The 25,870-nt window shown below is 53.4% G+C and overlaps 1 protein-coding gene across 3 annotated transcripts in view; it reads left to right on the top strand.

Moving 5' to 3' along the window:
- The window catches only part of VILL (villin like), an 85,638-nt gene that overhangs the window by 51,534 nt on the left and 8,234 nt on the right, over positions 1 to 25,870 (top strand). Inside the window, exons 7-17 of one of the 3 annotated variants that reach the window (XM_034662242.1) lie at positions 1,926 to 2,111; positions 6,969 to 7,123; positions 20,370 to 20,436; positions 20,609 to 20,683; positions 20,981 to 21,189; positions 22,207 to 22,336; positions 23,524 to 23,634; positions 23,948 to 24,147; positions 24,529 to 24,607; positions 24,707 to 24,808; positions 25,529 to 25,667. In XM_034662242.1, the coding sequence (XP_034518133.1) occupies positions 1,926 to 2,111; positions 6,969 to 7,123; positions 20,370 to 20,436; positions 20,609 to 20,683; positions 20,981 to 21,189; positions 22,207 to 22,336; positions 23,524 to 23,634; positions 23,948 to 24,147; positions 24,529 to 24,607; positions 24,707 to 24,808; positions 25,529 to 25,667 (1,453 nt within the window). Of the gene's footprint in view, positions 1 to 1,925; positions 2,112 to 6,968; positions 7,124 to 12,560; positions 15,474 to 20,369; positions 20,437 to 20,608; positions 20,684 to 20,980; positions 21,190 to 22,206; positions 22,337 to 23,523; positions 23,635 to 23,947; positions 24,148 to 24,528; positions 24,608 to 24,706; positions 24,809 to 25,528; positions 25,668 to 25,870 lie in introns of those variants that run through there. The other 2 variants (XM_034662243.1, XM_019794547.2) reach the window with 2 other exon arrangements.

Below are 25,870 nucleotides of genomic sequence, written 5' to 3'. Positions count from 1 at the left end.
TTCTTGGCTCTGGGCGCCACTCCCAGCCAGCACTGCCACACTGGCCCACCGCCCAGGAGCCCATGGGAACCATCCGCTGACTGTCAGAGCCCTTCGATGTCTGCTTCCTCATCTTGGTTTCCTTTATTGATGGATTCACCCAGCAAATATTTACTTAGTGCCTAACTCTGTGTGGGGCTCTGTCCTGGGCACTGGGGATGCAGCAGAGAACAAAAGAGACAAAGCCCTGCCCTCATGAAACTTTGATTCCCCACGTTCATCTCTAAGGCCTGGAGCCCCCAGACTCATACATTCCCTTGAAGGCTATGTGCCACCACCAGTGTTAACAATTCTGGGGAAATTAATCACTGTCTCCATCTAGAGTCAGCCTTCTAACACCCCAGGGCATTTGGCTGCCCTTACCAGCTGAAAACTGCAGTGTCCACCTGGTCAGCAGGAAATACAGCCTGCTCCTGGACTCTGCCCCTCAGGATGTCTCCAGGGAAAGGAGAACATTCCCGCGGAGCCGGAGCTGCTGCCTGTAGCCCTGTGCCCTGCATCCCACAACATTCTGGCATTGCCCTGCTCTCGTGGGCTGCTGTGCATTCCACTGCTAACCTTCCCGACACCCCAGGCTGGGGGCTTCCTGCCTCCCCTGCAGAATTGCTGGGCCTCGTGACACCTGGCTGTGCTGGTCTTGGTGCTGAGGCGTGGCCTCACATAGGCCTTGGAACTGCCACTCTTTTGCCTCCAGCCCCAGCGACTCGGGGCGGCCCAGTCCTTTAGACATCTTCATTTATGAAGATTTTCGCTCAGGAATGACCCCTCTTATTTCTTTATCCAATTCAGCCTGCTTTGGGAAAATTCCCCAGGCCATGAGAGAGGGCCAAGAGGGGTGAGCCCCAACTGTGAGCTGGGCTCACACTCCTTCTCATAAAACTCTTGGACTCCAAGAAAATGAAAGTGGGCGTCTGGTAACATCCTGTGACCTTCAGGAGCTGGCCTGGCCCAGCTGCCCAGAGCACCCATAGGGGGCAGCATGGCCTCATACCACATGAGCCAGATTCAAAGTCGGCTCGCTCATTCAGTGATGAAACTGGTCTTTCCCGAGCCCCCACCATGAGGTGGGCACTATGCAGGGTGAACACGACAGACAAGCCCCGCACCCTGACCATGGAAGAGTAAATCCAGTAATCCCTGGGGGTGGTGAGTGAGCTTGTGAAGGAGACTGCTGTGAGGCAATAGTAGCCAGAAAGGGAGGGACAGGCAGGGTCTCCAGACGGGTGGCCGGGGAAGCCAAGACTGAAAGGCGAAGAGACAGAAGGAGAGGTCCATGCAGAGATCTGAGGAGAGCATGTTGCATGCAGAGCGAACACTGGTGCCAAGGCTCTGACCATGGTCAAAGCCAGTGTGGCTCAGGTGATCAGCTGGGGCCAAGAGGTGGCAGAAACCACGTAGCTGCGGGTATGTGGGGTATGGCGGGCCTCACTCCAGGGCCCACAGGTTGAGAGTGAGGGTTGTAAGCAGGGAGGTGATGTGATGGGACGTGTTTTCCAGTGGCTTCTCTGACAACAGCCAGGTGCAGGGGCTGCAAAGGAGATGCAGGGGGAGGAGGGCGGCTCTTTGGGAGGCCCACACCGCCACCCCAGGCAGCGGTTACATAGGTTGGGATCAGTGCAGTGCCAATTTACAGAGAGGGGCAGGTGGATTCAAGATCCTCTTGGAGACGGAACTGCCAAGAATTCCTGATGGATTGGATTTGAGAGGTGAAAGAAATGGAAGAATCCAGGGTATCTTACACACATGGAAAGGAAAATACCCAGGATCCTAAAACACATCCAATTACTTAAATCCCTTTCTAGAAAAATAATGGAGATCTTGCTGCAGTAGGTCAGGGTTTCTGGGCTCTTTCAGGTGCCTAGCCTTCACTGCGACCTGCTTTTCAGTACGCAGACCCCGTGGCTGACCTGCTGGACCGCTGGGGCGTGTTCCGGGCCCGGCTCTTCAGAGAATCCTGCGTCTTCCATCGTGGGAACTATGTGAAAGACCTGAGTCGCCTGGGCCGGGAGCTGAGCAAAGTGATCATTGTGGACAATTCTCCTGCCTCGTACATCTTCCATCCCGAGAATGCAGTAAGTGGCCCCAGAGGGAGAGAACACAAGGCCCCATCCAGTTCCACGTTTGTGCCCTCAAGCACCTGTTTCGGCTTTCTTGTCCTTCCCTGGGTGAAATCCCAGCTCTGCCATTTAGCAGGTACCTGGCACTGACCAAGTTATTTAACCTCACTGAGCTGTAGTTACCTCGTCCATCAAGTGGGGATTCTAGGGTTGCTGACCTGTAGGATGGTTGGCGGATTGAGTGTGGCAGAGCATGAAAAGCACTTAGAACGCTGTCTGCGTTGGGTGAGTGCTCAGTGAGCCTGGATCTTAGCGTTTTTCATAGTGTTACTGAGAAGGGTTCCATCAGTAACCCTGGAGCTGGCTTCTTGACTCCTGTAGACTCAAAAGGCCTGGACAACCTCTTCAGCAGAAGTTCTTAAACAAGAATGAATAAAAACACCTCAGTCAAGGCCTTCAGACAAGCCTGCCAGGCTTTTCTGCCTCATAATGATGTCTTAAAAGTATACAGTGGGAACATTCCCTACATAAAACTCCCTGGAGCATGGCAGCCCTTAGTGCCTGCTCACTGGCTGCAGCCTGGCTGTCCGAGCAAGAGACAGATGCCATCCCGCTTCCCGGCCTACACTTCCATGGCAGGAGGGGCCAGCCAGGCCCACTGGTGACGGCCAAGCCCTCAGCAGTACCACCACACTGGTCCTTAGCTCAGGCAGCCCGCCCTGGACAGGAGGCTTCCTCCCCAGCCTGGGCTTCTCAGACTCAACAAAAGCTTCCCCAGGGTCCTTTCCTTGAAGCCAGAACTCTGTGGCTCCACTTATAACAAAAAACTGAGATCAAGCTAGATTCATTTAGTTAGTGCGCAATGATTACTTGAGTCAACATTCCAAATTTATTATATTTAAACACGTTCATTTTAGTGAGTTAATCAAATTCAACATAATGCATTTTGTCATGTGTCTCTAACAGATAAGGATTACTTCTTAATATAATCACAGTTCCATTATCACATCTGACAGAACTAACAGTTTCTTAATATTATCTAATATCCAGATTGTGTTCATATTTCCCCATCATCTCAGAATGTTGTCCTACATTTGGATTGTTTGACTCAGAATCAAGCAAGGTCCAACCACTGCTTTGGTTAGTAATGTGTCTAGTAATTCTTGTATAATCTTAACAATTCTCCTTCCCCTCTCCCTTTTTCCTCCATCCTGTTGGTGAAGAATTCTGATTATTTGTCTTGCAGAAATTTCCTCTCTTCTGGATCTATCTAGTTGCAGCCCATGGTGGTGGTTTACTGTGTTTTTCTAACTGCCATATTTCCTTTAAACAAGTAGTTAGATCACTACTACTTGATTAAATGCAGGTTTAATTTTCCAATTTTTGCAAGGATATTGTATACTTATCGTGGTATCACATCAAGAGGCATATCATGTCAGGCTGTCCCACTTCTAAAGATTTTACTTCATTATTATTCATATAATAATCCATGCCCAGTGTAGAGCCCAACGTGGGGCTCGAGCCCACAACCCCAAGATCAAGATCTGAGGTGAAGAGTCAGATGCTTAACTGACTGAGCCACCCAGGCTCCCCTTTTAAAGATTTTAAATTGATCTATGGATTCAGGTGTTGTTAGCTGTTCCGTATGTTTTCAAATTCCCCATCAACCTTTCACCTAAAAACGTGAACAGCCGTTGATGACCATTGCCTCCATCAACTATTTCATTAAGAATTACGAAATGGTGATTTCTAAATTCTATCATTCTTTCCATATTTATTGGCTGGAACTCTTTTTTTTTTTTTTTAATCAAACTTTCACTCGTTGACTACTTGATTACTCTAAAGTGAGTTTGAATGTTGAATCAGGAAGTCAGGGTAGAGTCTTGGTTCTTTTTCTTTAATTCTTCAATCTTCAGAGTAATGAGGTGGTGCTCTAACAACTTCCAAAAGTAGCCAGTGAATTTGTTTTAGGTATTAGTATGAACTCATGGATTTTTTATTGTTATAATGTAATCCATTTATTGTTCTTTTGGATGCTCAGATGTTCACTTTGGGCAGCGGACATCCCCTTCGTATAACAATAGTCTTTGAATGCTTCCTGTTTTCTGTTGCAACAAGATGTTCCATGCTCATCTTGTCCATTTCTTGCCTCAGCCCTGGAATCAACCACTTTTCTATGGAGCCCAGTTCCTTTTAATGGAAATGGTATTTAGAGACCACAATTTGGGTGGATCCTCATTGCTACGGAGATATCCTTTGCTTCCAGGTCTTTATACTGGACAGAGCTAAAGTATACATATTTTTAGAATTAAAATTAAATCATAAATTCATATTGGTTTTTCCAATTCAGCGTTATAACAGTTTTTATTTAATTTCTTTGGTTTTTGTTTTTGTATTTGTGTCTCCTCTCGTGCTGAAACTCTTGGTTCTTAAATAACATAATTACCTATTTGACTTAGTCTATAGTACCTGTTTAATAGTTTCCAAATCGCTGTACTAACATTATCACTACTACTAAGACCACTGAATGCACGTAGGGTTTTTTGGAGAAATGTACAGCAGAACACTATGTTTTTAAATCACTTGACATAATTCTGTGTGTGGCTATGTCACCAGCTTTGTATTACTTAGGTTCATTTTTTATTGCTTTGTTTTCTTGTTTAATTTTATTGCAATTATGTAACATATTTCCATGATTTCAACATCAGAACCACCAACAGAGGTGGATTTAGAGAAGCCTTGTGTCCATGTCTGCCCTCTCCCTCATTCCTGCCCTTCCCCTAGGAGTAGTCATTTTTTTTGTTAATCCTTACCTTGTTTATATTTTTAAATTATACAATGAATTGTTTTGTTTCTGATCAGTCTTTAGATCTGTAAAAAGGCCCCAAATGCTACTTTTGAACTCCTTTGATTTCCCCCAAATTTCTTTTTACATCCCTTCTTTTGCACCTCTGGCTACCACCCATTACCACCCCTCTAGAACTAAGTGTAAATCCTGTCCGGGCCCGTGGCTCAGACTGTCCTGAAATTTTATACTTCTGCTTTTAACTGATCGCTGCTAAGGATGGGAGGAAATTCCCCACTTGGCCTTTGCCGTGCAGCGTGGCACAGTGACCCCAAGTGGTGGCTTTCCTGGCCCTGTTCATGCGCTCCCTGGTGTCAGTAGCTGGCAAGTAACCTCTGGCTCCTGGTGAGGTGTAAGGAGCTGGTTGGATACAGTGGAAAGAGCTTTTGAAATTGGCAAGCAGCACAGCTAGCTCTCCTATAGTCTGTGCTCTGGCCACCTTTTCTGCCGCAGGAAATCAAACCAGGCCAATGCACGAAACCTGGCATTTAGACTTCACTTAAAAAACAAAGACACTGGGGCACCTGGGTAGCGCAGTCCTTAAGCATCTGCCTTCGGCTCAGGGCGTGATCCCGGCATTCCGGGATTGAGTCCCACATCGGGCTCCTCTGCTGGGAGCCTGCTTCTTCCTCTCCCACTCCCCTGCTGTGTTCCCTCTCTCGCTGGCTGTCTCTCTGTCACATAAATAAATAAAATCTTTAAAAAAAAAAAAAAAAAAAGCAAAGACACTGAACTTTGCCTTCCTCCCAAACCAGGTAGCTTTGAATGGATCTTAGTTGGGACGGGAGAACACACAAGATGATGATGATGATGACGATGATGGTGGTTTTTAGCTACCTGTCCTCCTTACCAGAGAAAAGAAAAACTGCGGGGGCCAAGTCAGGCTAGGAGCTGCCCCCAGCGCCAGGTGCGGTTCTGCTGCCCCCCTCCACACACTGTCTTCCAGGTGCCCGTGCAGTCCTGGTTTGATGACATGACGGACACAGAGCTGCTGGACCTCATCCCCTTCTTTGAGGGCTTGAGCCGGGAGGACGACGTGTACAGCATGCTGCACAGACTCTGCAGTAGGTAGCGCCGGCCTCGCCCGCCTCCCACCCGCGCACCTGGAACCTCCGGCCTCGGAGAGCCGCTGGCCTCCGCTCCCCGGGAGCGGCAAGTGAGGACACTCCGTGCTCCAGGCCATGAGGGCCATGTGGCCATACCTACCTGTTTTCTTTTTTAAGAACAGAAACAACTATTTTAAAATGAACTCTTTTAACAAATTTCATAAAGGGACATGCATTTTACTGGATTTGCTTTTCTTAAAACATACCAAAAAGAAAAAAATGGAAAAAAAAAAAAAAAAAGCTTGAGATCTATCAGACTTCCTTTCAACTGTCCCCCCCAACCCCTCCTCCAAGCAGACAACCTGTCCCTTTCTATCCCAGCTCGGAGCAGCTGACCCAACTCAGAATCTCTTTCCTACAGGATGAAGTGCCTTTTTGAATGTTATTTTAAGCTGAGAGTTAATTTTTCTACACAACATATTTCCAGACATATTTTAGTCTTTTATTGTCTTAGATTCTCTAAAAAGACGAATATGACAATTTTCTAGAACCTGGGGTGAGGGGGGTGGCGAGGGATGGAGATGAGTCCTAGAAGCCTGTCTCCCAACAGGTGTGAGTGCTCTGACGCCCGGTGGCATGCTGCAGGGTCAGGCTCCCGCCAGGAGCCTCCGCGACTGTGGCAGTGTCTCCGTTCATTACTGACCCAGTTTGGAATGTATCTGCGGTTGTGTGGCTCAACAATAGATACTTTTATATTATTGCTGTTATTTCGGATGGTGACAGTTATGTCCTGAGGTCACACTTTCCCCTTGAAAAGTGGCATCGTCACCTCTGCTTTCACACCACTGCCATACTTCTGTACGTTTTTCGTTCCGTGGTTGTCGTTCTGGGTAGAGCAGTTTCAAGAAACTCCAAAACCCTTTGATATTTAAAAAAAAAAAAAATCTGTTTATTGATTTTTAAATTTTTCCTTTCCAAAAGCTGGATACACATGGAGCTGTTTGGGAATTTTCTTTGCTGCTACCGCGCTGCCACCAAATGGAATTGACCAGCGGCTGTTACACTGTTCTTTGCCACTGTGCCTATGCTCAGAATCCGCTCACTGCTAAGCTGCAGACTTGGACAGGGTCAGAAACGTAGGTGTCGTCCCCCCACCCCCCACTGCAGACTGCACCAACTGTATCCCGTCCCTGGCACTGGCCATGGGAGTTCAGGAGGGAACAAAGACACGGGGCCAGCACACCACACAGGCGTGGCGATCGTTCTAAATGACAGCCAACATCAGATACTGTGATGAGCTGACTGTGCTCCCTTGAGAACCTGTGGCCTCAACCAGCCACTGCACTGATGTGGCCCAAGTCCACTCCTGGTCTTCTTTTTTGAAGCACAGCCTATTTTCTGAGCCGGGGTTGGGGAAACCTGTCCAGATGTGGAACTCATTGCCCTGAGCCAGGGAGAGGCAGGGTGCCCTCCCTGGGCTGGGGCTTCCTTTGCAGCCTTTCCCAGTGAGCTGTTTTAAGCAGTGCCATGTTCCTTGTTTGACGAGATGGTCTATAAAGTATTGCTCTTAAAAATAATTTAAAAGAACCCTTCCGTGTCGGCACCATTGCCTTAGTCCTCTGTGGTTGGGCCTCCGCCAGAGTTCTGGTGGGAGCGACTGCCACTAACAAGTCTGCAGATGGGGGTTGAAGTAAAATTTTGTTCTTGCTTTCATTCACAAAATAATGAAGCCAGCTGCCAATCAAGTCCTCCCAACAGCACTTTGGGCTGTGGACTGCCATGCATTCAGAAGAGAAGTGTTCAGGGGTAACCGAGTGCCCCAGCATTCTGAGTATGCAGAACCCAGTAATCCCCATGCCAGTTCCGGTAGAAATAGCCCCACGCTAGGCATTACCACAGAGAACGGCAGTTACGTGGCAGATCTGCACATGCCCTAAACCTTGATTTGGAGAACTAGTCACTAATGAACCCGCTGCCTTAAATGTTCTTGAATGTTGCAGTCCAGTGTCTGTCCTGTGTTGAAATCCACACAGAAATCAGTCCTGGGGACAGCCTTCCACCCTCCCCCCTGCCCTCCTCTCTGCCGGCATCATGCGGTCTTCTCTGGTATAGGGGGCAGAGTATTTCAGGGGAATCGAACCTAGGAACAGTGTCCCACTTCTGAGAGATGGAGTGAAGACGCTGGCCAGCTTGAGCCGGACACTGCACCTAGTAGTTCCTGAAACCGTGAGCGCCATTGCACGACAGTTGGGGATGGAGCCCGGTTCCAGCCATCGCAGACACAGAATGTCTTGGGGGAGGCCAGCAGCCCCCCTGAGCCTTCTGGATTCTGTGCACCTTATTTGACCACACTCCAAAATGCCATTTTTATTTTGACCCTTGATTCTGCTTTATGTACATAATCAGAATATCTATATCTCTCTCTATATTTTTAATCATCTACATGTAAATGAAGCAATAGAATTCTAACATAAGGCCAAGAAATAAGATGAATGTTTGGGGTTTATGTTTTTTAAGGTAAATACGGGTATTGTTTTTAATTATTACCTTTTATTAAATTGTGGGCTTTAAAGCCTAATGAAGCCTATTAGCTATTTCTCTGTGCCATATGCTTCCCATGTTACCAAAATACCCCCCACCCCACCACCACACACTCTTTAACCAAAAGAAAAACCCAACCTCTTGAGTTTCTTGGTCCTTTGCATACCAGGTTAAAATGTAGTCTCCTGGACAAGTATTTTTTATATTAGGATCTGGGACAAGAGATCTTGAGTCGTGGACTCGGGCCCCTATGATGTGACGACTTCTCAGGCCAGGCCTTGGGTGGCGGTGCCGGGGCCCATCTGAGGTGGTCACTGCTCTGTCTTCCATTGTTCTGGACTCCTGTGTGTTGGTCTGTGGCTTCACCCATTAGCTGTTTGTAAACAATGTTATCTGTACCCTAAGGAGGAACACCGCTTGTCATAGCCGATGGTTGGTGGGGGAGCTCCTTTGACACTGCAGTTTTGATGAGGTGACTTTGGAGACGTGAAGAGGCCCTGGTGACACTGATTTGTCATGGTTGCAGCATTTGAACTTCTAGTATAAAAAAGAAATCTGTAAATTTATAACCTGGCAACACTTTACAACCCTATATTTTAAAGACGGCTCTCTAATAAAATCTAGAACCACACAGCCCTATATGGTCAAACACTCGTGACGTTTGTGCCTCTGCTTTTAAAGGTGCTGTGATGGACAGTTGGCATGCCAGGGTTCGAGAGGGGTGGATGGCTTGAAGTGCTTGCAGTTACCTGAGCAAAATCTACTGGCTGCCTCTGGTCCTATCTCACTGTAAAATTGATGGGGTCTGTTCCTGTCCGTTTTCCAGGGAGCTTCTCTGCAGACTAACACCTCCCACCCCCCACCCCCGGTAGTGGAGATTCTGGTGCCTGGGTAGTCGTGGATTTCTGTTGGACATTTGAATGTGACAAACAAGCCAGCATTACTTGGGAAATACTACATGTGGAATGTGCACGTTTCCAGGGGCGAGCATTGTCAGTCCAGAGGTTTGCAATGATTTCCTTCCTGCCAAAAATAAACACGTGAAACTGCGCCCTCTTGTGGATGGACTGCTTCTCCAGCGCCAGCGCCTCTTTCCGCTATTTGCTGTCTGTTCTCTCCGCCTGCACGGCCTCACGCGGGCGCCTCGGGTCTCCTGGGGGCCCCGCTTCTGCAGAGCTGGGGTGGATGGGAGCAGGGCCGCAGCATCACCGGAGCCACCGACCTTGACCCCAGGGGAGGCTGGAAGACCATCGTGCTCAATGTGAGGCCTCCTGGCAGCGTCTCCACGGACAGAAGCGGTGCGGCTCACTCTTCCTGCACAGGGATTCCAGCCCTGCCAAAGGGCTTCCACGTGCAGTCTGAGAGGACCGCAGCCCACCACCCCACCCCACAGGAGCCACCAGCAGTGTGTGTGGAGTATGGTACCAAAACCCAGAGCCCATGGGCACGCTGGCTGAGATGCTGTCATTACCAGCCAAAGCATGGCAAGGGATAGGAAGAGTAAGGATAGCCAAGACAGCTTTCTCAGAGTGGGACATCCTCCAGGCACTGCCCTCAGCCCAGCCCCTCTGTACGTACAGGTCAGAGGGGCAGCAAGTGCTCCTGTGCTAGGGAGTCATGGCAGAGCCTTGAGCCTGGCCACACCACTCTCAGGACTGTTGCTTCGTGGTGATCCCTAATTGGGATTACATCACCAGTGTCAACAATCTCATTAGACCAGTCTCCCCATTTCATGGATGAGAAAACTGAGGCCAGTGAGACAATTGTTTGCAGTCTCTGTTCTATCACAGGCTTCCACCAGGCATGTATACTCGTCCTGAACGACATAGGATAGTGTGTGGGTCAGCCCAGGAAAACTATTTACCCAGAAACAAAACCCCCAAATCCCCCACAGCTAATTGTGCCATGCCCCTAGGTTGCCCTCTCCACGGTGGGGCAGCTGTCCAGCCAGAGAAGCCGCCCCAGCTTTCCCCCTGGTTCTGGACTCCTAAGCTGTGTCCCTCTCTATCCATGTCTCTCCTTGGCTCTGGCCCTCTTCTTTCCCTCCTTTCACCTTCTCTGGCATTGCCGCCATACCCACAACTGCTTCACGCCTCTGCATACAACCAGACAGCTGAGAATCGTGGCAGCGCCTGAGGCTGGGTGTCCCCGTGAATGTCCATAGATCCTCTTGAATAGGTGGGAAGGAAACATACATCATCAAGAGGTCACTTATTTGGGACGTGGGCATACTGAGATTTCACCTCCGGGTGTTTTCTTGTTTGAGCACATATCATCTGTGTTGCGGGACCAAAGAATGAACAGGAAGCCAGGGAGGGGAGGGGAGGAGTGGCTGGGGAAAGCCAGCCTGGGAAGACAGTCTGTTGAGCTAATGGATGGGGGGGGGTGCACTGGGGGCTTGTGGCAGAGTCTTCGGAGTAACTGGAATGCTTACGTGGCGAATTTCCTGTGCTGGGGCTGCCCGTGGGTCAACAGGCTGCTCAAGGCCCAGAGCCGCAATTGGAATGGTCAGTAGCCTGATCTCCAAGGAGAATATACTGGACCCACCAGCACTCAGGAGGAGGATATGGGGTCTCCAGAGTTTTCCATTCCAAACTTCCATTATAGCTCCATCTCTTAGCTCAGTGATTCTCGGCTGTGGCTGCCCGTGAGAATCACCTGAAGGCTCTTAAAAACACAGATCCCTTAAGTTCACTCCAGACCGTTTAAACCCCAAACCCTGAGAGTGGGCATCACATTTTTAAGTGCCTCTGATGACTCAAAGTTTCAGCAAGGGCTGAGAACCCCTCTTCTGACTGGCAATGGAGGAAAAGGAAGTCCCCCAAACTGTTTAAGGCCTGACACCCAGGTATGGCAAAGAGGCTATGGGCAGGGCTTAGGGGAAATGGCAGGTATTGCTTTACCTGAAAGATCAGCCATACATGTTCATTGCTAAAAGGTCAGGAAACCCAGAAAATTATAAAGAAAACCCCACACGGTCACTGGGAGCCTTTCCCAAGGCAGGGGTAAGAAGGGGGGCCTAATAGGAGCCACACCCAGCTGACGGTTCCCTGCTTTTACATTGAGGGGGGAGCAGAGTGGATACCCCCACTTCACATGGGAGCACTGGGTCACATTGCCTACCAACCTAACAGAGTCTTGTCACCCCCCACCCCCCTATCCTGGCCCAAGCCGTGTCTCCATGGGGTGGGTGCACGATTGGGAAGGGTGACACATTCCCAGCCGCGGGAATGCAAAGCAGCGGCACCTTCTTGTTTGCAGGGACCTAGGGCTCTTTTCTGGGCTGTCCTTGGACTCCATTAGGCCCATCAGAGCGGTGGCCCAGAGGGCACGGCAACAGACTCCACTTCCTGGGCCCTAGCGTTCCCAGCACGGCGACTTCCAAGGAGCCGCTCTTGGGCCCGGTGACCGTGTCACTGACCCTCCGAGGCCTGCAGCCAGATGTGGGGGGCCCACTTGGGCCTAAGGCTGCTCTCCTGAAAGGCGTGGGGCCGGGAGGTTTCCAGGCAGTGGGATCTGAGACCCCAGTCAGGCCTTCCCCCCCACCCCACCCCCACACCCTGTCCACTCTCCGGAGGGTCGCACTCCGCTGCAAAACCTGGTCTCCACGAGGGGCGGTGTTCTGCACCTGTCTGGGAGGGATTCTGATGAGAGCTGGGACAGCCCCTTGAGAACCCGAGTTTGGGGACCTTGGGGGCGGGGCCTGAATGGGGCGGGGCTGTTTTCCAGCGTGCCCCGCCCACCTTGGGCCACACCTACGCCTTTGTCAATATTGACACGGAGCGGGCTGGGCCTTCGAGATAAGCCCGGAAGGAACAGAGTAGCGACAGAGAGCCTGGGAACCTGCCAGGCGAGGGTGGGGTGGGCCGCAGGGTCCCGCGGGGCGGGAAGAGGTCAGTGGGACGAGGGGGTCCCACAGCCAGAGCGGTGCTGGCTGAGCAGGAGGAGGGCGTGGCCGAGCTCTCTTTTTGCTCTGGGGGAGGAGGGGGGGCAGAGGCTGGGCATCCCCTGGTCCTTGTAAGACCCTAGTTGCCTGTGAGCAGTACCCTGGGTCTCAGTTTCCTCTCTCTGTGTCATGGATGTGATCTCATGAGCTGGAGCTTGTCCACACCAGACACAGAGCAGTGCTGCTTAGTTGCCCCCTCCCCCCCGGACTGACCTGGGGCCCACTGCCTCGGATCACAGGTACAGGGTGGTGCCCGCCATTCTGGAGTAGGGCAGTCGAGCCCATCCAGAGTCTTCTGGATTCCAGAGACCCAGAGCATTCTGGGGAGGGACTTGGGAGAGGTCCTTGTGCCCGCCACCACAATGGGGAGGCTGGGTTGCACCAGGTGGGGTGTCCGGCTCCCAAGAGCGACCGCCTCTGCCTTCTCACAGGACATGTCAGCTCAGAAAAAGCTTGAGAAACGTGTCCAGAGTCACGCGGCCAGGGGCGCTTCAGCGGAGGCTGGAACCTGACTCTGAGGAAGGCTCAACCCCGGGCCTCCGTGTCGGGAAGGGGCCTAGGAAGGGTCCAGTGATCAGGGCCCAGACCACAGGCGCACATCAGCAGATACTAATTAAGCAGCCGTTGTGAGCCAGACACCATTCTAGATGCAGGGAATAGCAGTGAGCAAGGCTCTGCCCACAAGGCCCTCACATTGCAGCTGGGGACACAAGACACTGAGCAAGGACCCAAAGCAGTATGGTTACCTGCTTCTGGAAGCACGAGGAACAGGAGGAAAGTGGCGGGTGGCTGGGAAGAGCATTGCTTTAGTTAACATGGTCAGGGAGGGCCCCTCTAGGGAGGTGTCATTTGGATTGAGGCCAGAATGCGGAAAAGGAGCCATGGGAAGATTTAGGGGAGAGGCTTCTGGCAGAGGTAACAGCAAGTACAAAGGTCCAGAGACTAGAATGAGGTCGGTGTCTTAAGGGACAATGAGAAATTTGTAGTGAGAACACAATGAGGAATGGGGAGAGTGAATGGAGATGCAGCCAGAGGGACAGGTGATTTGGGGTTTTAGTTTAGGGAAGCCACTGGAAGGTTTAAAGCAGGGGAATAGTGTGATCTATTTGTGGTTAAGAGATTCCTTTGGCTACTGTAGGAGGATGGACAGAGGGGCCAGAGAGACCAGGAGACACAGAGGGAGGCTCAGGCTGAACTGGTGAGAGGCTGGCTCCTGGGGCAGGGCAGGGAGGCCCAGCCAAGTTCAGGATCTAGGATGAACCAGACTGGCTAGTGGCCACCCTGTGCATGGGGAGGGAAGGAGAGGAACCTGGGATGGCCCCCAGGTATGGGGCCTGAGCTACCAGCTGGATGTTCATGCCATTTCTTGGCCTGGGAGGAGGTGTCAGAGAGGCCTGACCCGGATGTCAAGTGTGAGGTCAGATGCACCAGGACAGATGTGACCAGACAGATGAAGGATGAAGGGTGGGCAGGGGGTTGGGGTTCGGAAGGAGTGGGGGTCCATGCTGGAAGAGATGCTAGCATTCCCCTGGCATTTACAGCCTGGGGACTGGAACTTGGAAGAAAACAGACAAGAGACAGGAGATAAGGCCTGAGTTGTGTGCCCAGTGATATTTGAAGGCCCCAGCGGAGAGGGCAGAGTGGCCAGTGAGGTGGGGAGAACACTTGGGCTGTGAGGTGTTTCCAGAGGAAGGGTGATCAGTGGGTCCCTGGGTGGGAAGAGGGAGGGTAAGATGAAGACAGACAACCAACCACCTGCTGTGGCAAGAGTGGGCATTGAGGACTAGGAAAGAGCCATTTCCAGGGAGTTCTGGAACAAACCAAGCAGAGTGCACAGGAGGAGGCGGGAAGAAGCTGCAGTGAGGAATGAGGACACAGACTTTGCTGAGCTCAGGGACAAAAGGAGTCAGGGGAACAGGTGGAGGCAAACACACACACGCGCGCACACACACACCATCATATAAAGGAACAGAGGATTAAACAGGCATTCTCTCACACACGAGATCAGACACGTACAGGGACTAACCACCCGTCCTGGGACGCAGGCATCCCACACACAGGGACCCATTAACTCTGTCTGTTAGCTACAGTCACATACTGGCAGTAGGTCTGACCGGGCCCAGGTAGACCCAGACTTCCTGGAGTCACCCCCTCTATGTGACAGGGAGTAGTGGGGGTGAGGCCTGGACATGGGGAAAGGGTCTTGAGGCCAGTGGGCAGGTTTTAGCAGTATGTCTTGGCAAAGGAGTCCCACTGCTTGAGCCGTGGCTAGAACTAAGGCCAATAGCCTAAAGTAAGGGGGGGGGGCCTGTTCCTGGAGTTTCTGGTATGTTCTATTTTCAGCACCTACGTTTCTCCACCCTACAATCGGGGAGGAAAGGAGGGAGCAGCCCGAGGTGTGGGAAAGTTGTCTTCCCTGCAAGGGCAGGACTGGCCTCTCCCACGATGGGTATCAGGGCTCCCTGGGGAGGGCTGTGCTGGGCAGCAAGACCAAATGGGGAGCAGCAAGGACAGCAGAGACACTAGAGGAAACCCTGGCCACCTCCCCCACCTCCTGAAGTGACTTGGGTCTCACAGAACCAGACTGCCAACCCTGCCCCCAACAGCTTTGGTCCTCCTTCTTCCTAAGGTTTGTTGGAGTGGCCTGGCCTTCGAGGGGTCAGGGATCAGGGGTTCATCAGGCCCTCAGAGAAGGAAAGTCACGGAATATTCCACACCTCCCATCTTGGTCCAGCCCAGAGCTCCAAGACCTGCTGTCTCTGGCCTCCAGTCCCCAGGAGGTACCTGGCAGACAAGCCATGGCCCTGCAGACAGGGTGGCTCTCAGAAAGCTGGGTCAATATTTGTGGACTGACTGACTGACTACATTTGAAGCCCAGCCCACAGGTGGTGAGGTGTGTCCTGCTGGGCGGGAGCAGGGACTGAGTTACAGTGCTGGGGCAGGTTGGGGGACAGGCCCAGCACTGCCTGCTGGCCCGGAAAGAGAGCACCTTCCTGCAGGTAGGCCTGGCAGGGAGGGGGCTTTGGAATCAGCTGGGAGGGGCTGCTTGAGTCAGGGGAGTCCAGCACAGGGTCACCTGGCTCAGGGTCGCCCAGGGGCCACCAGAACTTAGGAGGCAGTGAGCAACCCAACAAGTAAGGACACCAATGGGGGCAGAAAGGCCGTGGGCAGTGACCGAGGAAAGAGAGCGGCAGATTCTGTACGGGTGGGGGCTCCCTGGCCCAGAGTCAGAACACCTGGGGGCCCAGGCCCAGCCCTCCCTCCTCCCACTCTGGCAGGCAGCGCCCCTCCCCTCTTCCTGCAATTCAGGCAAAGTGACCTCAGGGCCTGCCCTTTCATAGGTACCTCAGGAGGAGGAAGTGGCCACTGGGGTGCCAGAGGAGGGGGGGCCCCCCAGAGGGAGGAGGAGCCCAGGAAAGGAGGGGGCATCCGGAGAAGGAAAGGAGCGCCTGGCAGTGAGAAGAACCCAGAGGAGAGAAGGGGATGCCAGGGAAGTAAAGGGGCATTGGAGGGAGGAAAGGGGTGCAGCAGGGGTATGGGGGGAGGAATGGCCTCTGGGGGAGAGAACGGAGCATTGGGGACAGGGAAGGCAGAGAGAAGGGGGCTGGGAAGGGAGGATGCATGGTGGTAAGGGATGCCCAGTAGGGACGAGGGGCGCCCAGGAAAGGGGGGTATAGAGGAGGAGGGAGATGGGTTTGTCAGAGAAGGAACCGGGCTTCTATGAGAGAAGGGGGCTCTGGCCTGCAGGGGGCAATCCCCCAGGGAAAAGAAGAGGGCTTTCAGAAAGAGGGAGAGGACATGGGGTGGGGGTGGGGGAGCATGCAGAGTAGGATAGGAGGGAGTTTCTCAGGGTCAGAGAGGGCATCTAGGGTGAGAGGGCTTGGCAGTTTAGAGGGGGCACTCTGGGACTGGAAGGGCCCCCCTGAGGGAGAAAGAGACTGCCTGAGGAGAAAGGGGTACTAGGGAAGAGAGGATTCCTGTGAGAATCCCTTCGCCCAACCCCCAGAACCCAGGTTTTGTGCGGATAGGGCCTCAGGCCCTGGGAGCCGAAGAATTTGGCTCCAGGGCCTGGAACTGGATATGGGGCACCGTTCCCGCCCCCTGCAGGTGCTGCTGACCCCACCCAGTGACTCTCATCCAGTCCCAATCTTCTGGTCTCCAGTTTGTCCTATCCCCATGGGTCCCTGGTGACCAAAGTGTGATGGCCAGCCAGGCTTCGCATCACTCTGTCCCTGATTCACACTGTTACCAGAGTTTATACCTCTGGCCACCGCCCACCTGGGTCCTGGTTGCTGTCACTGGGCACCACTTCTCTCCGTCATCACTGAATGTCACTCTGCATGTCACTCGGTGTCATCGCGTGTTTTCTGGTGCTTGGGACCGCCTTTACACGACCCCGTGTCTGGCCATCACCCACGTCACTGTCACATGGACAGGCACTGACGGTGGCCCCGCTGTCCACCCACCCCCACTCAGTAGGCAGCAGGTTTCATCCAGTCAGCGGCTGTCGCAGCTGGGAGCTGGTGGTAAACAAGAGGACAAGCCCCTGGCCTTGGGAGCCTCTGGTCTAGGGTGGGAGACTGTACCCACAGCATCTGTGCTCTCCAGAGCCTTAGCTCATGGCTCTAACCCCGCCAGGACCGTCCCTCTGCCTCCCTGCTCTGGGCAGCTCCCTCCCGCGCTCACTGCTCCATGCTTCCAGAAGCTGCTTTGGCCCTCTTTGAGAGGGCGGGGAATTTCCCACAGTGCTATGAGCTCACCAGGGCCTGAGCCCAGCCTTCAGGAGCCCCGGACAAAGGTGTGAGGCACGCAGGCCGCTCTGCATGAGTCACAGTACGCCTCTGATTCTGGGACTCTCTAATACTCCTCCTACCTAGTCTGTCCTGCGCACACAGGGTCAGCGGAGCCATGGGTGTTCCTACCGCTGGATTGGAGTGGGGAGGGGAGAGGAGCTAGCACCATACTAGGGTCACAAGGAAAGAGAAATTCAGAGAGAAGTGACTTCTGGGCCTATTGGGCAAAACAGCAGCAAGAAGCAAAAGTTGCAGCTGGCAGGATTTAGGTTAGATGGAGAAAGAACGTCCGTGGATGAAGGAATGACCACAACTCCCACAGAGGTTTCTGAAGGGGTGTTACAGGGAAGCCTGGGGGAGCTTGAGTGTCCCCTGCTACGATGTACCAAGATCGAGAGCCCCCTCCTTCCCCAGGTGCCTCTCATTCCACGCTGCTCTCCTACGCCCACTCAGAACCACAGGGCGCTGGGGGAGCTAAGGAAGCCAAGTTGCTGTTTGCAGAGCCTGTGGCTGTTCACGGGGTCTGTTTGTGTTCACAGTTCAGCTCTGTTTCAAGAACGTGAGAGTGCGTATGCTTGGTTCACCCAGCCCTGTCAGGTCGGCTAAGCCCGTTGCTTGCTACAGACTCCCCCAGTCCTCAGAGACGATCCTTGTGTGCAGAGTGTGTCTGGAGTTTGCAGAAACTCCTCTTGTCTGTTTCTCTCTGAGCCCGTGTCTAGAGGCTCTTTCCAGGGTCTTTTTTTCAGAACTTATCTTTTTTTTTCTTTTTTTAAGATTTTATTTATTTGAGAGAGAGAGAGAGAAGGAGCAGGGGGGAGAGGGACAAGCAGACTCCCTGCTGAGCAGGGAGCCAGATGCAGGGCTCGATCGCAGACCCTGAGATCATGACCTTAGCCAAACGCAGACGCTTAACTAACTGAGCCACCCAGGCGCCCTAGAACCTGTCTTTTTAAACAGTCTGTCCCTATTTCCCTATATGTTAGATTTGCTTTTACGGAGAAGGTGCCCTGTGTGTAGAACCGATCCCTGTCTACGGAGTTGGTCTGTGTCCTTGTCTGGGCTACATCTTTCTGCCTAAGGACAGAAAAGCTTCCTGTTTGCAAAGCTCTGTTTCCAATACCTGTCCCTATCAGCAGACCCAGTTTCCTCTGCAGTAAGTGTCTCGTCTCTAGACTATGCCCCTGTTTGCAAAGGCTTTTCCTATTTCAGAGTCTGGTTCGATCTACAGAAACTGAGCCGTATTTGTACAATCTATGACATCTTTTTAGGGCCTTTAACTGTCTGCACACCCTGGATAGAAACTATACATGCTTGCAAGATCTATTCCAATGGAGAGTTATCACTGTCAAAGGTCACTGTGTCTATCTGGGAGCACCTGTGTCTCTCTGCATTAACATATCCCCGTTTGCAGAGCCTCTGCCTGTCTGCACACTCTGTTCCTAATTCTATGTATAACTGTTAGCAGAACCTGCCCTTATTTACAAAGCCTTTGTCTGTTTCCAGAATTCATTTTTCTGTAAAGTCTGTCACTGTTTGCAGAACGGGGCTCTCTACACAATCCAGTCCTGTTTCAAGATCCAGGACCTCTGGGGTGCCTGGGTGGCGCAGTCATTAAGCGTCTGCCTTCGGCTCAGGGCGTGATCCCAGCGTTCTGGGATCGAGCCCCACCAGGCTCCTCTGCTAGGAGCCTGCTTCTTCCTCTCCCACTCCCCCTGCTTGTGTTCCCTCACTCGCTGGCTGTCTCTGTGAAATAAATAAATAAAATCTTTAAAAAAAAAAAAAAAGATCCAGGACCTCTGTGCTTGAAGACAAAGCTGATTTCCCTGCCAGCTCATTTCACCAAACCCTGCCCTCTCTAAAGAGGCTGTCATTGTTAACAGAACCAGTCTGTTTGCAGAGCATGTGTGGGCTTACAAAACCTCTCCCTATCTGCAAAGTCTCTGTCTGTAGAGCTTCTGTCTGCAGAGCCAGTGTTTTTTTCACAGTCTGGATCTCTTTGCAGAGTTCCTGAGTGTTTGCCCAGCTTGGTCCCATCTCCCTGTATGCAGGATTTGAATCTGTTTTCCAAGGCTGTTCCTGCATGCCCAGTCTGACCATGCCTAAAGAGTTTTTGCTTGTTTCAAGAGCCTGCCTCTGTCTGGAAAGATGCTGTGCCTGTTGGCAGAGCTTTGCCTTTCTATGTACCTGTCTACATCTGCAGTCAGTCCCTTATACAAAGGGTCCCTATCTTAAGGATTTGTCTCCACCCACATTTATAAGGCCTTTCCTAGTCTGCAAAGCTCCTCCATACCTGCCCAGCCTGTGGCTGTTCGTAGAGTCTTTTTTGTATTCACAACCTTTGCTTGTTTGCCTGGCCTGGCTGAATTTCCCTGGGTGGGGTCTGTGTCTCTTTATGCAGGCTGTGCTTGTGCACACAGATGGTCCCTGACCACAGAACTCCTTTTTGTCAGGGGAACCTGGCCTGTTACCTCCCTTTCTTCAGTCTGAGGAAGCCGTCCCTGTTTGCAGAGCCTGTGGTTATATGTAGAGCCTTTTTCTATCCACAGAACCTATCACTCTCTGTGGGTGTGGTCTCTCTTTGCATAGCCTGTCCCTAACAGTCTGGAACACCTGGGCCCATTTGCAGCTCTGAATCCTGTAGACCAAGAGCCCGTCTTTGTCTACAGGATTCAATCTCTTCAAGAACCTGTTTGCAGAGCCTTTCCCTGGCTGCAGAATCTGTTCTTTTACTAGCAGAACCTGTCTGCAGAACCTGTCACTGACTCCAGTGGCTGTCCCTGGCTGCAGATCTTGTCTGTCTGCATAGCCTGTTTCTAACTTCCTGCTTGCAGAGGTCCCTATGTTCAAAACCCATCCCTGCCCACAAACCTTGGCCCTGTTTCAAGAGCACAATCGCAGACAACAAACCAGGTCCCTGTTTGTAAAGCCTCTGTGCCAACGTCTGCAGTAGCTGTCCTGGTTCGCTGGCATTTGTGTACGAACAGGGCCCTCCTAGTGAAAGGCATGCTCTAGGATGACAGTTCTTGCTTGGCGCCCAGAGCGCAGGTGGCCAGGGCCTGAGAACTCTGACTCCGTTTCCTCTCTCATTCCCGCCTGGCCTAGGATGGACATCGGCAAGGGCCTCCCAGCCATTGAGCGCCACAGGGACCTCCACATATGGATCATTGAGGTGAGGGGCACAACCAGACAGCGGGTTGTGACACAGAGAATATGCAGTCTCTGAGGCTAGGCTTCTCCCTCCCCCCCAACTCAGCCCTCCCTCCCTCCCTCCTCCCCACCCCACAGGGTCATGGGTGGGCAGGTGGTCCAGCTGCGTTGTCATAGGCGCTCTCCTCTCCCAGAACCTGAGGGTGGTGCCAGTCCCCGAGAGGGCTTATGGGAACTTCTTCGAGGAACACTGCTACATCGTCCTCCACGTGAGCATTCGGGGAGTCTGTCTGAGGGTTGGCTTGGCCCAGCTGGGGAGTGTGCGGAAGGAGAACAAACTCCGCCCCTGGAAGAAGCAGGCTGGCAGCCCTGGAATCCATCCCACCAGGGGGCTGCCGCCTTTGAGGCTTCTGCGCCCTTGCCTCCCCATTCTGGACCTCCTGTCAGGGAGGCACCTGCCCAGTCCCACCCAAGGCCCTCGGCGCATCCTGGATCTGTGTCCACCCCACCCCTGGGTCCTCTGCAACCCGACCCCCCACCCACACACGCACACCCTGGGCCCCTAGGTTCCCCAGAACCTGAAGGCCGCGCAGGGGGCGCCCAGCGACCTGCACTACTGGGTCGGGAAGGAGGCCGACGCGCAGGCGCAGGGCGAGGCGGGCGCCTTCGTGCAGCACCTGCAGGAGGTGCTGGGGGCCGCCGCCACCGTGCAGCACCGGGAGGCGCAGGGTCACGAGTCCGACTGCTTCCGCAGCTACTTCCGCCCGGGAATCGTGTGAGTGCGCGGCGGGGGTCTGGGAGGCCCGGGGCAACTCGCTTCTCCCTCGTGTGGGGGTATGGGTGGGGGGAGATGTCTTTCCCGAGTTACAAATCTCATACCCTACAACCGGCCCATTTAGAGTGTAAATTCAGTGATTCCTATTGTATGTATATTCACAGACCTGTGCAACCGCCTCCGTCACCCCATACGCTTCACAACACCCCCTTTTCCCCCCAACAGTTTCTTCCCTCAGTCTGTATAGACTTGCCTATTCTGGGCATCTTTATAAATGGACTTGCACAGCACATGACGTGGGGATAGAACACATCTTATTTATGTGTTTATCACTTACGGGATATTTGAATTGCTTCCACTTTGGGGCTGTTAGGGATAACGCTGTTATGAACATTTGTGTGCATGTTTGGGGGTGGGTTTTTTGTTTTTTCCAGTTTTATTGAGATAATTGGCATACATCACTGTATAGTTTGAGGGGTAGAGCATGATGGCTTGACTTACAAGGATCACCCCACTAAGTTTAGTTAACACCTGTCTTGTCTACAAGCTTTTGTGCGGTAGTGTTTTTCACTTCTCAGGTATATACCCAGGAGTGAATACCAACGTTGTTTTGAGTTTGCCGTTATGTTACTATGCCCAGTAGAAATACGCCTTTGGCTGTAAATTGCTTCAAATATGGATTAAATTAATAATTGCAATATACTGGGTTAAACCATAGGAAAATGGCAATATTTGCTGTTTCATACAGTTAAACCTCACACATGCAGATAGTATAGCCAGGAGCATATTTGCACACGCACACATGGAAAACACACCACTGTCAGTGGTGGGCACACCTACATACATCTGCACCTGCGTGCACACATGTATGCGGTCGCCCAGATTCCATGCACTCATGTCTATACTTCCACGGACAGCTCCCCATATGCCCCCACTTGTACACAGACACATGTGTCTCCCCCCATGTGTGCTCACATCTGTGCTCACTCCTGCACCTAGCAATGTCTGGTCTTCCAGGAGAGCCCATTCCCTCCTCAGCTACAGGAAAGGAGGCCTGGCCTCTGGCCTCAGGCATGTGGAGACCAACATGTACAATATTCAGCGACTGCTGCACATCCAAGCGGGGAAGCACGTGTCAGCCACCGAGGTGAGGGCTGTCGGGGACTGCAGTGTAGGGAAGCGTGGAGGGTGGAGGCGCTGGGGGGGAGGGTGTTGGGGGAACACCAGGGGCTGTCAGCATGCCTAGGTGGCCTATCTTGAATGAGGAGAGAAGAGGAGGAGCCAGGCTGCTAGCCCCACCCCACCACCGCTCCTCGGACCCTGTTTTGTCATCCACCCCATGGCATATGAAGAACCTGGGGAGGTGAGGCAGACAAAATGGTGCACCCAGGTGGTCCTCGTAGGCAGCATAGTGGGAAGTAGCACGGTGTGGGGTGGGGGGTGCACAGCCCCACACTCTTCCTGCACGTTGTCCCTATCACCCATGGGCGCACACATTGTCTCCCACCACTCCCCCCAGGCCCACTCTAGTCTGCAGAGTGCCCGTTACTTCCTTCTGTCAGGAACATAATGGGAAGTACAATCTTGTTAGAACATGACCGTCTGGCAGGGATTTGGTATCATGAACATCCGGGTGTTTGATGTCTGCAATGTGAACGCTGACACCTGAGGTGTACACATTCCTGTCTCTGTGGCATGTAGCAGCCCTGTGACAATCCCACCCGGGCTCACCCTCTGTCCCCACAGAGGGAGTGACCCTACATTCCTGGTCACACAGGGACAACATGCAGCAAGTGCTGCCTGCCATATTGGCATAATTAGAGTCCCTCCTTTCACTCCCCAGAGTGTCTCTGTCTGGATAATAACTGCCCTTGTCCCTAGATAACACACTGCCCCCCACTCAGGCACATCACATCGTCCCCATGCGCTCACACACCTGTTCCCATTGGGCGTGCCCCCGTGTGTGTACACATGAGCATGTACACACACACATCTACACACGCCCCCCTGATATACACGCATGCAGCGGCCAACATGTGTTGAGCAGAAAGTGTCATCGTCACGTACACCCTGTGAAATGCAGCAGGACCTGAAGTCACACATGCCTACAGATGCGCACAGCTACCCCCACAGAGTGACCTTCGGGGTCTCATGGTCACACAGAGGCATGCTTGCACACTGCAGTACGGGTCACATAGAAGCGCAGTTGCCCACAGCTTCGTACACACACGTGGGCCACGCTCACGTAGGTGGAGATAGGCTGCCATACCCCTCCCCCTGGGTGCCGGCGGTATGACACCCTGTGTCCTGCCCTGCCCCTCCTGACTCTGGCAGGTGGAGCTCTCTTGGAACAGTTTTAATAAGAATGACATCTTCCTGCTGGACCTGGGCAAGGTGATGATCCAGTGGAATGGGCCCGAGACCAGCATTCCTGAGAAGGCGCGGGTCAGTGTCTGCCCTGGGAAATAAGGGGTGCAGGGTTCAGGGGGAAGGTTGATCTTCCAGGTGCCCATCCTCCAGCCACCCCGAGAGGTGGGCCTGGTTCTCCCCTACAGCCTCAGAAGCGCCGACTACGCGCAAGCTGAGCCCAGACCCTGCACTGGTATCCTCGGAGGCCAGGATACTGTGATGCCTCCCCTGAGTCCAGCTTCTGGGAGCTGAGCTGTCACAGGAGGGCTCTGGGATGGATTATCTGAGCATTGGGGGGAGGAGGGGCGGCATGCTGGGGAAGCCCTGACTGCCAGGTCCTGTCCTACAGGGCCGGGCCCTGACCTACAGCCTCCAGGACAGGGAGCGTGGTGGTCGTGCACAGATTGGTGAGGTGAATGACGAGGTGGAAGCCGCCGACCTCGTGCAGGTCATGGAAGCTGTGCTGGGCTGCAGGGTGGGCAGCCTTCAGGCCACCACGCCCAGCAAGAGTATTAACCAGCTGCAGAAGGCCAGTGTCCGCCTCTACCAGTGAGCAGACCTTGGGAGTGAGCAGGGTGGGTGGAGTTGCCTGGGTCTGTGTGTCTGTCATTCCTGCAATAATGCAGTGTCTCTAGAAAGCTCTCCAGGAAAGGCCCCTGGGTTTCTGGAGCAAGCCATGTAGGGCTTTGGGCCCAGCCTGTACTCTTGCATGGCTGCCTTTCTGAGAAACCCATTGTACAGATAGGGCAACTGAGGCCCTGAAGGGCCAGGGAGCTGCCTAAGGCTCCACAGCAAGGCTGAGGTGACGTCAAGACTGCAACTCAGGGCCCCAGATTCCATGCCTTCTGCCTTTGGGGGGACTAAAGGAGGCTGGAGTGGAGCCAGGCCAGAGAGGGGCTGAGCTGCCTACATCTGGATGCCTCTCCCCAGTGTTTGTGAGAAGGATGAGGACTTGGTGATCCAGGAGTTGGCGACCTGCCCACTAACCCAAGACCTACTGCAGGAGGAGGTAAGGCAGGCCTGGCCCAGCCACCTCCTCCATCCCCACCCACCCACAACCCCAACCCAGTCTGGATCACCTCCTGACCAGTCCCCCTCTTGCTCCTAGAACTACTACATCCTGGACCAGGGTGGTTTCAAGATCTATGTGTGGCAGGGATGCAGGTCCGGCCTCCAGGAGAAAAAGGAGGCTGCCTTCAGCCAGGCTCTGGTGAAGCTGTTGGGCCCTGTCTCAAAGGGAGCTGCCCTTGGGTTTGGAGGGGGGGAGCCCTGCCCCGGGGTGTGAGGGAAGACATAGCAGTACCCTGAAATCTAAGCTAGGAGACATCCATGTTCCCAGGGTCTTTAATTCAGGGGCGGTAGTCCTGCCCTTGGGCCAGGAGGTGGATACATCGTGCCCTGGGAGCCTGTCTGATAGAGGAGGACATGACTTTGCCCTGGGGTCTAAACCTGGAGACAAAGTGCCCCGCCTGAGGATGGAGACACGGTTCTGCCCAGGGGTCTGAGGGAGAACACAGGGCCCCCCTCAGGTACCAGGGACATGCAGCCTGTCCAGGAAGCCCTGACAGGGGTTGGGGGAGCAGGTGACCAGACAGCACCCAAGAAACCATGTGCAAAAAGGGAATGTGGCCCTGCCTTGCCCTCTGGGAAGCATACCGCTCTGAGCGCCTCCTCCTTTTCGAGGAGGGGAGACAGAGCTCTGCCTGGGGTCTGGGGTGTCGTCACACCCGCCCTTCCCGAGGCTCAGACTAAGGGGACCTTGCCTGTCCTCAGGGACTTCAGAGAAGTCGGTAGCGAAGGAGCCAGCTTTTTAAGCGGGTCATGAGCTCGGTTAATGAATGCTGCTCAGGGCTCGGCTGAGCCGCAGGTACTGCGGGTGGAGCGGAGAATTGGGCCGTCGGGCCGCCGCCTGACAGAACCCCCGCCCCAGGCCTTCATTCAGGCCAAGGGCTATCCGACCTACACCAACGTGGAGGTGGTGAACGACGGCGCCGAGTCGGCCGCGTTCAAACAGCTCTTCCAGACTTGGTCTACGAAGCAGCAAAGGAACAAGAACCTCGGCGGGATGAGTGAGCGGGAGGGGTGGGGCCTGGGGGGCGGGGCCAGCTCGGGGCGGTACCCAGAACGCCGTGGGATGGGAGTGAGGGCGTGGCTTGGCCTACGGGGGCAGACATGGTCGGCGCAGGGCGGGGTCTGCGGGGCGGGGCGGGGCCGGCGCGGGGCGCCACCCAGAACCTTGGTGGGATGGGAGAGCGGGCGGGACGAGGCTGGG

Source organism: Ailuropoda melanoleuca, chromosome 6, assembly GCF_002007445.2.
Source record: "Ailuropoda melanoleuca isolate Jingjing chromosome 6, ASM200744v2, whole genome shotgun sequence".
NCBI lineage: Eukaryota > Metazoa > Chordata > Mammalia > Carnivora > Ursidae > Ailuropoda > Ailuropoda melanoleuca.
The sequence above is the reverse complement of the archived record's forward strand: the minus strand, read 5'-3'. Positions and strand labels throughout refer to the sequence as shown.